At 35.7% G+C, this 12,261-nt stretch overlaps 1 protein-coding gene across 2 annotated transcripts; it reads left to right on the top strand.

Moving 5' to 3' along the window:
* Positions 1-4,591: 4,591 nt before the first annotated feature.
* Positions 4,592-11,081, top strand: LOC144573883 (glutamate decarboxylase-like). 2 transcript variants are annotated; one of them, XM_078323660.1, is made up of 8 exons: positions 4,592-4,716; positions 5,028-5,232; positions 6,793-6,993; positions 7,247-7,461; positions 8,022-8,275; positions 9,026-9,078; positions 10,031-10,281; positions 10,598-11,081. In XM_078323660.1, exons 1-8 carry the CDS (start codon positions 4,631-4,633, stop codon positions 10,821-10,823), a joined length of 1,491 nt encoding a protein of 496 aa, XP_078179786.1. In that variant the 5' UTR covers positions 4,592-4,630; the 3' UTR covers positions 10,824-11,081. The 2 variants fall into 2 exon arrangements, with proteins under 2 accessions (XP_078179786.1, XP_078179785.1); XM_078323659.1 differs by lacking the exon at positions 4,592-4,716 and adding an exon at positions 4,765-4,941.
* Positions 11,082-12,261: the final 1,180 nt, after the last annotated feature.

Below are 12,261 nucleotides of genomic sequence, written 5' to 3'. Positions count from 1 at the left end.
AAATTCGCGCTGGAGTTTTAAAAACAGCATGATTGTTTCTATTACACCGTAAGTAACCTGAAGAGATACACACTCTACTGTTATATAGCGTTGTAATTATCGGTGTTGTAAATAATTGTATGTGGTTGTTGTTGGACGGACAAAATATTGTCAAGCGATTAATAAAAAATAATCAGGAATAATCGGCCATATTCGGAAATAATCATCTGATTAGTTGGGATTCATGACGGTCTGATTACTGTCAACGACTAATCGGCCAATTAATCAGTTTAAACGAATATTTTTTTTACAACACTGCAAAGAAACATCTTCGTATCCTCCCCAAACTAGCACACTCAATTATTTATTTTTGTTTAGCCGCTCCAATACTGCCCTCTTTCACAATTTTTTTTTTTAAATAAGTGGTGGACGATGGCGTAATTAGAATTTGAGTCAGGAGTGGGCAAACAAAATTCAAGAATTACGTACGAATTTTGTTACTTGCCTCTTTTTTCCCATTCACTACTTCGCTTAGAAGAATCTGAAGTATATATGATCGATGATCACTACTAGCCTATCTTTCTATATGATCACTCAATCGTTGTTTCTGTTGCTCTCTTCTTTATTCTTTCTAATTGATCGTTGTTTCTTTTTATTTCACTCTTTTCTTTCCTTTTTTGGTGATCGTTGTTCGCTATTTTATTTTATATTTCTAATTGGTAGCGATTAGTTAGCGAGAGGATCCATGATTGCAGCGAAGAAGTGGACTGTTTGTTGAAAATAAGAAAGAAAATATAAATTGCTACTGGGTTGGACTTCTTCAAAGTGAGACAAATTACTTTTTAGAGTGGAATAACAATTAAATAACATATGAATTAAAAAAAAAAATTCAAGGATAGAGAACTAGTACACACTACCCCCATCAACGATGGTGGGAGTCGAGCAATCCAACAACTTTTATTTCAAACTCTATAACAAATAATTTCTTCTATTTAAATTTCAAATTCATAACCTCTCGTAGAAGAGACATGTAACTTTGTCTTGTTTCACCAATTGGGAAGACTTAATTTTTTCTCCTGAGCAGATCTGGGCATTATGGTCCGATTTTGATACAAATGAAGGCACCATGCGACTTTGCAGCATGTTCTCTTCAGCACTGTATATTTTGTTTGTATTTTTCTAAATGTGCTTCAATTTTGGGATAGAATATAATATTTTGATTTCAACAGTAAATATCAGAAAATGTCTATTCAAGTTGGTAATATTTTTTTTGTTGATTTAATAGATCTTTTAGTAAAAGCAACAACAATTAGACGCTGATTTTTTTTTGAAAATGTTGGTAGAAGCAACCAGATGTTGAGAAATTGTCATCTAACGAGAATCGCCTCGAACATAGTAGCTAAACTATTATTCTTTCAGTAAGAACTAAGAAGTGATAAGTTTGATTAACGTCGACTACTTATCTCTAGTTTAAAAAGATATAGATACCAAAAAAAAAAGTTTAAAAAGATATTGTCGCCTGCCAATTTTCACAATTTTGAGCAATCCCATATTATTATTATTTTTTCAATAGAAAAAATCAGTTTCACGCTAAATGGGGCTGTCGTATGGGCCCCAAAAAAAAATATGATACGATCTGGCAGTATAAAGATCAAAGTTCTTTCAAAACAAAATTAAAGAGAATAATTAATAAAACTCATAAAGAAAAGTAATTCCAACTCTTCTAACTAAAGAAAAGTAAAATCTTATTCTCCAATTAAAGAGAATTTATATTTGCAAAATTTTATTCTCTTTAAACTTGCAGCGGATATATACATTTAATAAATTGTATTATGATTTATTTTTTCCCTTTGAAGGTTAGATGGCACTGCATCATTAACATTAGCATTATAAACTTTTCGTTAGATCTAAAATTTATACACATGACTTGAGTGAGACTATAATAATATGTATATTATGAATCGACTCGTGTTATGAATTAATATCTTTGTTTTCACATTTTAAACAGTTGATCCGAACAACTAAACATGATCTTCATATATATAAATGTGTTTGGTGATCAAATTTTACATTTTTCAAAAACTTTTTACTATTTTTCTAAACAGGTAAAAAAAACATTATTTTAGAATGATAAAGCGATTTTCTATCTATTTAAAAATATTATTTTTTTATGAAAAAGTAAACTTTGACCTACAAATATATTTTTATATAAAAATTATATTTAATAGAGATCGTATGTTTGAACTCTGAAAATAAAAATATGAATTGATCCGTAATACAAATATACATTTTACCTATGTTACTTCCATACTTTATATCAGTGTTGCAAAATGCGGTTCTATGCGGTGCATATGCGGCCGCATATGCGTATGCGGTTGGAAACCGCATAGGAAAAAACATATGCGGTCTAATATGCGGTTCTATGCGATTCCGCATATGCGGTTCTGCATATGCGGTTCCGCATATGCGGCCGCATAGAACCGCATTATGTTTGTATGCTATGAAATTTATGTATTATGCTGTGATAACTGAGTTGTGTGATAACTGACTTGTGAGTTGTGGCCTGTGATAACTGATATGTTGACTACAACTATTCACTATTTCACATTTATGTTTGTATTTTTATTTTTGTTGTGAGACTATGCATATAATGATACAAATTATATATGAATTCTTATTTTAAAATCCGCACATATTAGTCCGCATAAAAATCCGCATATGCGGCCGCATACCGTATATGCGGTATGCGGTGCCCTTCCGCATACCGCATTTTGCAACACTGCTTTATATATAATCCGTATCCGTATCTGATACGTATCGTATTGTAGTATTAATATTTGTATCATATTGAAAAATCAGTTTGATAACAGGCCTATGAATAATCAAACCTTTTAAACTAAAGAGTCGTAAAAAAATTGAATAGAATAAGAAAGAAACTATAAATTTAAAAGACACTCTTAAAAGTTTGTTGATCTCTCTAACTCTGTTCTTGGCTCCTCTATTTTTTTTGAGGATTAAAAAAAAAAAAAAAAAAAACCTAAACTGCTGCTAAATCCTAAATCCTCATGCTGTGCTCAGTAAAACCTCATTAAAGGGAAGGGAAGAGAGAAGATAGGATCGAAGCTCTCCTTCAAACAGTAATCTGTACATTCCGATTTCGTCAAAACTGAACACGGAGCTCACCTCCAAACAATGTTTTTTCTCCTTCGCTCCCTCTCCGATTCTCTCCTTTTGGAGCAAGTAAACTAGTCCGATCAAATCCGGTCTGATTTGAGTTCACCTCCGCATAGTGGTTTGCTAACGGGTTACCCGTGACCCGTTCCGGGTAACCCGTTAGGGGTAACGGGTAGGACGGGTAAAGGGGTAGGCCGGGTACGGGTAAAACCCGTGACGGGTAGACGGGTAATTTTTCCAAAACCTCTATCCGGTCCGTTTATTACCCATACCCGTTGCGGGTTGACGGGTACGGGTACCACGGGTACGGGTCCGGTCCGGGCGGGTTTTTTTTTTTTTTTTTTTTCTGTTTAATAGAAACGAACGGCCCAGATTTACTTAGGATTGTAGCAGATTTAAATAAAAGGTTGGATTTGGAATTGGAGGGACCCTACAATCCCTTAGGATTGCACTGGATCTGAAATTTAAAAGGAGGCCGCCAAAAAAATTTGAAATTCCAATTTGTAATGGGTCGGGTACGGGTAACGGGTACGGGTAGACGGGTAGGCGGGTACGGGTAGGCGGGTAAACGGGTACGGGTACAACGGGTTTTTTTTTCAAATGCCTTGTCCGGCCCGTATATTACCCGTACCCGTCTACCCGTCTACCCGTTTGACCCGGGCAACGGGTAACGGGTACGGGCAGGGTAAAAAGGGTTTAACCCGTTTCGGGTATAGCAAAAGACTACCTCCGCACAGTGATTTCGCCCTTTCCCTCCCTCCGTGTACCCCCATCTGGAGCACATCCTCAGTGGCTACAGCAGGTCTCCTCTATTTGGATTCAGAGGCAATGTTGGTATCCAAGTACGTATCCTTTGAGATATCTCAATTTTTGCGTGACCGACGTGTCCGGTGCCTATTCGGGGGTGATGTAGGGGGTCAGTATTTTGTTTGCTTTGAGATTCGTGCTGAATGCCTTTAAACTGTTGGGATTTTCCATAAAAACACGCAAAGTTTGAGATATCTCAGAGGATATGAATTCGTTCCGCAGTTCCGCTGCATCAATTGCGGACCCGATAAGTTCCACTGCCAAGTGAATTACATAGTGGGTTCGGAGTTCCTAAAGTACCTCAATTACGTCAGTTCGAATCGGGCCGTTAAATTAAAGGGCCCGGTGCGCTCCACCTCGGACCAAATTGGCCGGATTCGAATCGGACGGTCCGGATCTAAACTAAAAAATTGGGTTACTTCAGGGGATCCGGACCCTGCCTTGTGCTAGAGCAGAGTGCACTGTTGCGCTGTCTTCTTTCCCGCGAAGGCCGCGACGAGTCGTTTCGACTTTCGAGCGTCTATCGTATTTCACTTTCACACTACGCTGCCTAAAATATCTCAGCAAACTAATATGCATCATATATTCATATGCTTCTCCCTCAGGTATTTCAGTCTCAAATGAGTCGAATCTCCCGATCGCAAATTCAAACCAAATTAAAACGAAAAAGATGGTGGTGACGACGACATCTTCCCACACGCGCGCAACACTCGACCCCACCTTCGCATCTCGCTATGTCCGCGTTTCTGTTCCCCGGTCCCACTTCTCCTTCTTTTCCAATTTTCTTTATTCTTTTGTTAAATCAATCTTTTTCTCTCAATAAAAGCACAACTCACCACTCACCCTTCAAACCAGCACAGCACAAACTTAGAACTTTCTTCCTTTTCTCTTAATCATGGTTCTCTCCAAGGCTGTACCTTCTCACGATGCAGCTCTCCACTGTACCTTTGCATCTCGCTATGTGCGAGATCCACTTCCTCGGTACCAAAGTTGTCACTAAATATTAACAAGTATAAACTCTCTGAGTCTCTCAGTTGATGATTATTTTGTGTCATTTTGTTTTCCAGATTCAAGCTGCCAGAGGAGTCGATACCAAAGGAGGCCGCGTATCAGGTCATCAACGACGAGTTGATGCTGGATGGGAACCCGAGGCTGAATCTGGCTTCATTTGTGACCACATGGATGGAGCCGGAGTGCGACAAGTTAATGATGGCGGCAGTGAACAAGAACTATGTTGACATGGATGAGTATCCTGTCACAACTGAGCTTCAGGTACTTCTTTTTGTCATTTTGTCAATAAGTTATAGGTGGGTATAGTATAATACACACAAAGTATTTAGGTCAGAGGTTTTAGCTTTTCTACAAGCAAGGTTCTAGCTTCAGATATGAGCAATATTTGACTGACTTATGAAGTTGATAATGCAAATATAACTTCCAGCCTTCCTCAGTCCTCGGAAAATAATTAAAATTAAAAGTAATAATATCAATAATAAAATGTGAAATTTGTAGTGTTTGTAATTTTATTTCCATTTCAGGTAAGTTTAGTTTCTTCTGAAGCGGTACTGATGATGGGTAACTTGTTTATTTCTGAGGAATGCTGTTGATTTTAATTGGGGTGGGGATTCGAGAGGGGTTTTTTTTTTTTTCTATTTCTTTATTTGGGAAAATTTGTATGTGGTAAAATGGAGAAAGTAGAGCTCCGTGGCCATCCATTTGTCTTGTTAATTTCCTGCCCTGTAGGAAGGGGCCAAGTTGGTTTACTTGGAAATGACCACTTGAGATTGGCTCCAAGCTAAAAAAATGGGAAAACAAAAAAAGAGAAAAGTTGAAGGTTTAGGATACTAAAAGGAGCGACACTCTTTGTTTTCAATTATTTAATACCTATTTATGGAAGATATGTTTTACCATTTGATGTTGTGTATCCTTTTAGCAAAAATAGCACATTATGTTTCTTTTTTCATGCTAAATAATCATATTATATTTCCACAAGTCAAATATTATGTGATGGAAGTTTCTATTTCTAGCGTTGTTGTGTGGGCCAATATTGGAATTTACTTGATCCAATGCAGAATCAGTTTTTATTGATCTAGTTTTTTCAATGCTTAATACGAACAGTATGGATTAATCTGGGTATTTGAACTTAGGCATTTAATTAGAAGAGAGAAAGACACATCCAGATAGCAATTAATCGAGGCATATTTTGTTGGTTTTATATTGATTGGGTTTGTGCTGGTTCTTGGTCCAGTTAAGGTTGCAATATATGATGTCTCCGTGCATATTTCCATCACTGTGTTTGCATGTTATTGAAGTGAGATGTCTAGATTTCCAACAACAACAACAATAACAAAAACTAAGAGCTAAACTAACTCCTTGGCTGTTTTAGTTAACATACTATGCAAGGTCGCTACAATTGTGAGTAATGGCTCAATTAAACCACATTTTACCTTTCATCCCAGATATAAACATTTAAGTGGTCAACCAAAAGAGTGTTTCTTCCTAGAGAACTGAGAACCTGTTTATAGAACTTGGTATGATATTTAAAAATAAAAATCAGACTTGAGAAATAAGAACTATTCTTTTGTTACAAAAAGGGATAAGAAGAAGAAAAAGAATTAGACTAAGAACCATAACTGGAAGTAGATATTTTATAACCTTACTCTAGCCAAACTAATGGAAAATTAGTACAACCTATTTTAAAAAAGAAAACCTTAGTTGTATCATTTGTTTTTACATTCAACACACCTTTTATTCAATTTAATAATGATCTGTATTAGATTAATTAGACTTAATGTGCTATATGAAGTGCTAATGTCTTTTTTTGCCTCCTTGTAGAACCGCTGTGTAAATATGATAGCGCACCTTTTTAACGCGCCGATAGGGGAAGACGAAACAGCTGTGGGAGTTGGTACGGTTGGGAGTTCCGAAGCTATAATGCTGGCTGGGCTGGCATTCAAAAGGAAATGGCAGAACAAGAGAAAAGCTGAAGGAAAGCCTTATGACAAACCCAATATTGTTACTGGTGCCAATGTTCAGGTAAAATTGTATTTTTTTTCTTCTTGGGATCATTCATTTGATCAGCACTCTCATGTATAATTGTCCCAATCATTTGGCAAATAGACCATGTAAATATCTGGTGCCACAACATGTATGTGAGGATGCAAAAAATAAAAAAGAGAAGATAATGAAAGCCTTGATAGAACAGTGGTAAAAAGTGATATTATTATTGTTTTACTTATTTTATTGGCTATTGGTACCGAGTACCGACATTACTTTTTGCAATTTAAAGGTTTGCTGGGAGAAGTTCGCAAGGTACTTTGAAGTGGAGCTGAAGGAGGTGAAGTTGAAAGAGGGGTATTACATCATGAACCCTGAGAAGGCTGTGGAGATGGTGGATGAGAATACTATCTGTGTGGCTGCTATTTTGGGCTCAACTCTCACTGGAGAATTTGAGGATGTGGAGAAATTGAATGAACTTCTGACACAGAAAAACAAGGAAACTGGGTAATCACCAAGGATTTTAATTTGGATGAACATACTATTACTTCTAACATATACATATTTTAGATTAGTTCTGGTCAAACTACCAATGAGAGATTAAGTGAAAAACTATGCCTAACTGAATCCTAAATCCAGATGCAGTTTATTTCAGTGTAAACTTCAGTTGGACTCATTTTAACTGAAGGAGCTCCATTTACTCAGGCTCATTCAATATTTGAAAACAGAAGTGTTGAGCATTGGAATAGAGTGACTAAAATCATGTAAAATGTTATGCTTGTCAGTTGCGGCATTAAGAACAAAACAATAGTGAAGCAACATAAGGTGGTAGCTGGCCAAACAGCCTTATTGTAAAGTTGAAGTTGCTCAAAATAACAACATAATCCAATTAAACAAATCCCTTTACATTGTTCTTAATATTTACCCTTCGGGCACTTGCCAGTTAAGCATCTTTATTGCTCTTATTTTTCTTAAATTCTCCTAATATCTTCAAACTATTTGACAGAAAAGTTTTTAAATGTGAGTGTAGGAATGAAGTGATTAATATGTCTATCTTGTGCAAATAGGTTGGATGTGCCAATCCATGTGGATGCTGCCAGCGGGGGCTTTATAGCGCCATTCCTTTACAAAGACCTATTATGGGACTTTAGGCTACCTCTTGTAAAGAGCATTAATGTAAGTGGTCATAAATATGGGCTTGTCTACCCGGGGGTCGGTTGGGTTGTCTGGCGGAGCAAGGAGGATTTACCTGATGAGCTCATTTTTCATATCAACTATCTTGGGACGGACCAACCCACCTTTACTCTCAATTTCTCCAAAGGTTCACAGTTTATTATTTCTTAGTTTAGCATGCTTTTAAGGTTGCAATCTCAATACCATTGAAAATAATAATTGAAGTCGCGGGTTCATTAGGGGCATTGCTATGTTAAATTGAGGCTGGATTGGGCATCTAGGTAAAATCTAAACTAATGGGCTTAATTTCGGCCTGGGAGCAAAGTAGGTTTACCTTCTCTATGGTCACATGAGGACCTACTGTCATTATTTACCAGCCAAAATGGTAAACTTGTACCAGTCAGTTGTGCCATTATGATAAGGTTCACAAAGATTTGTGTATAATTTGGAATTTCCATCTAAGATGGAGTCATCTGCTTTTATTTAGGTTGGACAAATTAAATCTGATGATAACATAATTATTTGACAACCTAAGTCACAAAATTATGAAAAAAATGTGAGCAATTCTGAGCTGGTGGTTATTTTAGGTTCTTTGGTTACTGAGAGCTAGCATCTTGTATTTTCTCTCCAATATGGGAGTGACAGTGCAAGGGAAAAGATGGAAATTGAATAGACCAGAAAATTATAGGAGAAACCCATATAATTTCCCCAAAAGTTACACAACTTTAGCTCTCATCTAAGCTGCTACCAAACTAATTGGTGGATTATATCCAAATATCATCAGCTTTTCTGAAGCATGGATGTTCTTGTTCTTTGTTCTTTTATTGCTTACATGTTAGAATTAATATGTAAGTTAATTAGTGGCAACTTGTTTTGTTTTTTCTTTTCTTTCTTGTAGGATCCAGTCAGATTATTGCACAGTATTACCAATTTATACGCTTAGGCTTTGAGGTAGATCTCTCTCTCTTTTTGGTGTCTAGTTTTTATGATTTATAAATAAATTGAACCCTACGAAGTGAAATGCTAGTTTCTAATTCCAGTATTTCTACATCGATATCTATTATTCTATATGCAATGTCAAAACTCAAAACTAGCTTTTATGCAAGGTTTAGGATCTATTGATGATGGATTTAACTTTATAATCTCGATAATAGTTCTAAATAAGTTTAAATTTAAAATGCTACGTGTTGGATATGGCTATATGTATAAATGTCATGCACATAAGAAATGATAATATTTGATGTTAATTTACCATTCGTTAAACAATTAATTTAAACAACTTTTGTATAACGACCTGAATGAATTATCAAAAATGCTCAAATTAGATATTATTTTATTGGCCAAGGATCAGACCAGCAACACTTCCCACAAACTTATTTTTAGTTTTGGAATTTTTTGCCTTTATTTGTAAAATAGTGTCTAGATTGACAGATTTGATCCGTCTTCGTATATTTTTCATCTTTTGAAATATCAGTGTACATGATTAAGGCCAAAAATACATGAATTTTTGGTTGGTTAGGCCAAAAATTCCCAGTGTGTGACATGTAGTTATTCTATGAGGCAATTATTCAATGTACGTGCCAAATGGAAACTGAAACTGAAACTTAGCTGATGTGATTGTTAGTCGGAAAATAAGAAAAATGTGGACAATGCCACTTTATCTGTTCCAAGAATGTTTTATACTCTGAATGGGCTGTATAAAAGTCTCTATTCAACTTAATCTATTGCCATACGATTTTGACATGTAATTACTATTTTTTTCTCGTTTCCATCTTCTTTACTGTCAAATAGAGGGAAGATTTGAAAATGATTTGGTTTTGACTCTGAAACATTTTTAGTTCGGCTCTTATCATGTGGAATATGCTAAATTTTTTTTTTAATTAAATCTTAATTATCACCTCAGGGTTACAAGGATATAATGGAGAATTGCATGGAGAATGCAAAGGTTCTGCGCGAAGGAATAGAACAAACAGGATGCTTCAACATAGTATCAAAGGAAGTTGGCGTGCCATTGGTTGCCTTTGCCCTGAAGGATAGTACCAAATATACAGTCTTTAACATATCTGAGAATTTAAGGCGGTTTGGCTGGATTGTACCGGCTTACACCATGCCTGCTGATGCACAGCACATTGCAGTCCTTCGTGTTGTTGTCAGGTAATTCAAGCTAAGGAGAAATTGTCCTTGGATAAATGGTTAACTCTCCTTGAAACATTAAAATTTGGAGTAAAAAGAAAAGTTCAACTACACGCAAATCAAGCCCAGCCAATTTTAAAATACTTAATGCTTGTGATTATTTTAAAATAAACAGAGAAAACATCACTTAATTAGTTCATACATAAGCGAGCAATAAACAGGAAAAGAAATAAAAAAGTAACACTTAAGTTTCCATTATTATCCTCTAAACCAAGTTATTCTTTTTAATTTTTAAATTAAGAGAACCAGAGAGATTATATCAAAGTACTCTTTTCAGGGAGGACTTCAGCCGCAGTTTAGCAGAACGGCTTGTTTCAGATATTCAAAAGGTGCTAGGAGAATTAGAGGAACACGTTCAACATGTGACTCAGATTATCACTACCCAGATTGACATTGAAACTGGAGGTGCAGTAACGCACAAAAGTGAGCTGGAAATCGCAGAGGAGGTAATATCTTACTGGAAGAAAATAGTCAAGGCGAAGAAAACCAGTGGTGTTTGTTAGCTTGATTACTGAGAAAAGAGAAGCATGCAATTACTTAAAAAAGTTTCAAACATCTATAGGGGAGGTGTTTAGGTGTAATTTGACCTTTGCTTGGTGTGATAAACCTCCTTTAACTTCCTTTACTGTATAGTTATTATTAAAATTACTACGGTGAAGTTTAGGTATCTGTTGTTTTGTATTGGTTCAGTTTTGCTTAAGAATAATTGCATCTATGTTATGTAAGGTAGATATGCAGTGAATGTGTTTTGTTGTCAAAAATATTATGTTGGATTGTTTTTGTTATTGAAACTCTAAATAGTTTAATTATATTAATTTTATAAACAGGAGAGGCCGTATAAAATTGATACCGGGTAACATCTTTTGTTCTTCTTCACTTGGATTAAACAAACACGACATAATGTGGAAAAAGGGAAACCTTCTTGAGCGATTTTAAAAAAAAAAACTTAAGGTGAAAATGAGAATTGGGAAGTTCTCGAAAATGACTGCGACTTAATTGCACGAGGTTAGCTAATCATTAGGAATAAATTAGCTAGCTTAAAGACTTGTCTTGATTTTTTATGGTAATTATTATTTAAATTTCTAATGCTAAATTAATTTGGATTATATAGTCAATGGCTCAATGCTACACAACTTTCTATTATGTAGTCATGCTGTCGTGTTTAATCAAAATTCTGCCGTACACCTAGAGGTGCTATCGGTGAATTCGCATCCTCTGAGATATCTCATATTTTGCGTGTCTTTTTTTGGAAAATCTCAACGGTTGCAATATGTTTTGTGCGAATCTCAAAGCTCAAATAATACTGGCGTTGATACATGTGATCAGGAGCTCTCATTTATCGATATTATCTGATGAAATTGAGAATTTTATAAATGGAGAGAAACAAAAGGATAAGCTGATTAAAGTGAATGGGAGGCGAAAGCAGCTGCATTTCGTATTTTTAAGAATGTTATGAAGCCTGGTTTCAAAGGTGTTATAATTAGATGTTTCAATAGAGCGAAAAAATAATTGAAGCAGAGAGATAAACATGAGGATATTATTGACAATAATAGTTTAAAATGACTCATTTAATATGGATACTTAATTTCATTTACCTCATTGGTAAATAAGAAAGAAGAGAAAGGATTAAGAGATATATTAGATATAATAAAAAATTAAAGAACTAATTAACCCTTTCTTTTCTATTCTCTCGCACCCCGAATAGAGTGCGTATCCTCTGAGATATCTCAACTTTTGCGTGACCGACGTGTCCGGTTCTTATTCGGGGGTGATGTAGGGGTCCATATTATGTGTGCTTTGAGATTCGTGTAGAACGTAGTTAAACGGTTTGGATTTTCCATAAAGTTGCGCAAAGTTTGAGATATCTCAGAGGATAAGAATTCCCAAGCACCGACCGTTTCGTTTCATTTCTTTCTTCTTTTATCTGGCGCAGCAAGCCCC

The sequence above is a fragment of the Carex rostrata genome, chromosome 22 (assembly GCF_964058835.1).
Source record: "Carex rostrata chromosome 22, lpCarRost1.2, whole genome shotgun sequence".
In the NCBI taxonomy this organism is placed as follows: Eukaryota; Viridiplantae; Streptophyta; class Magnoliopsida; order Poales; family Cyperaceae; genus Carex; species Carex rostrata.
The sequence above is the reverse complement of the archived record's forward strand: the minus strand, read 5'-3'. Positions and strand labels throughout refer to the sequence as shown.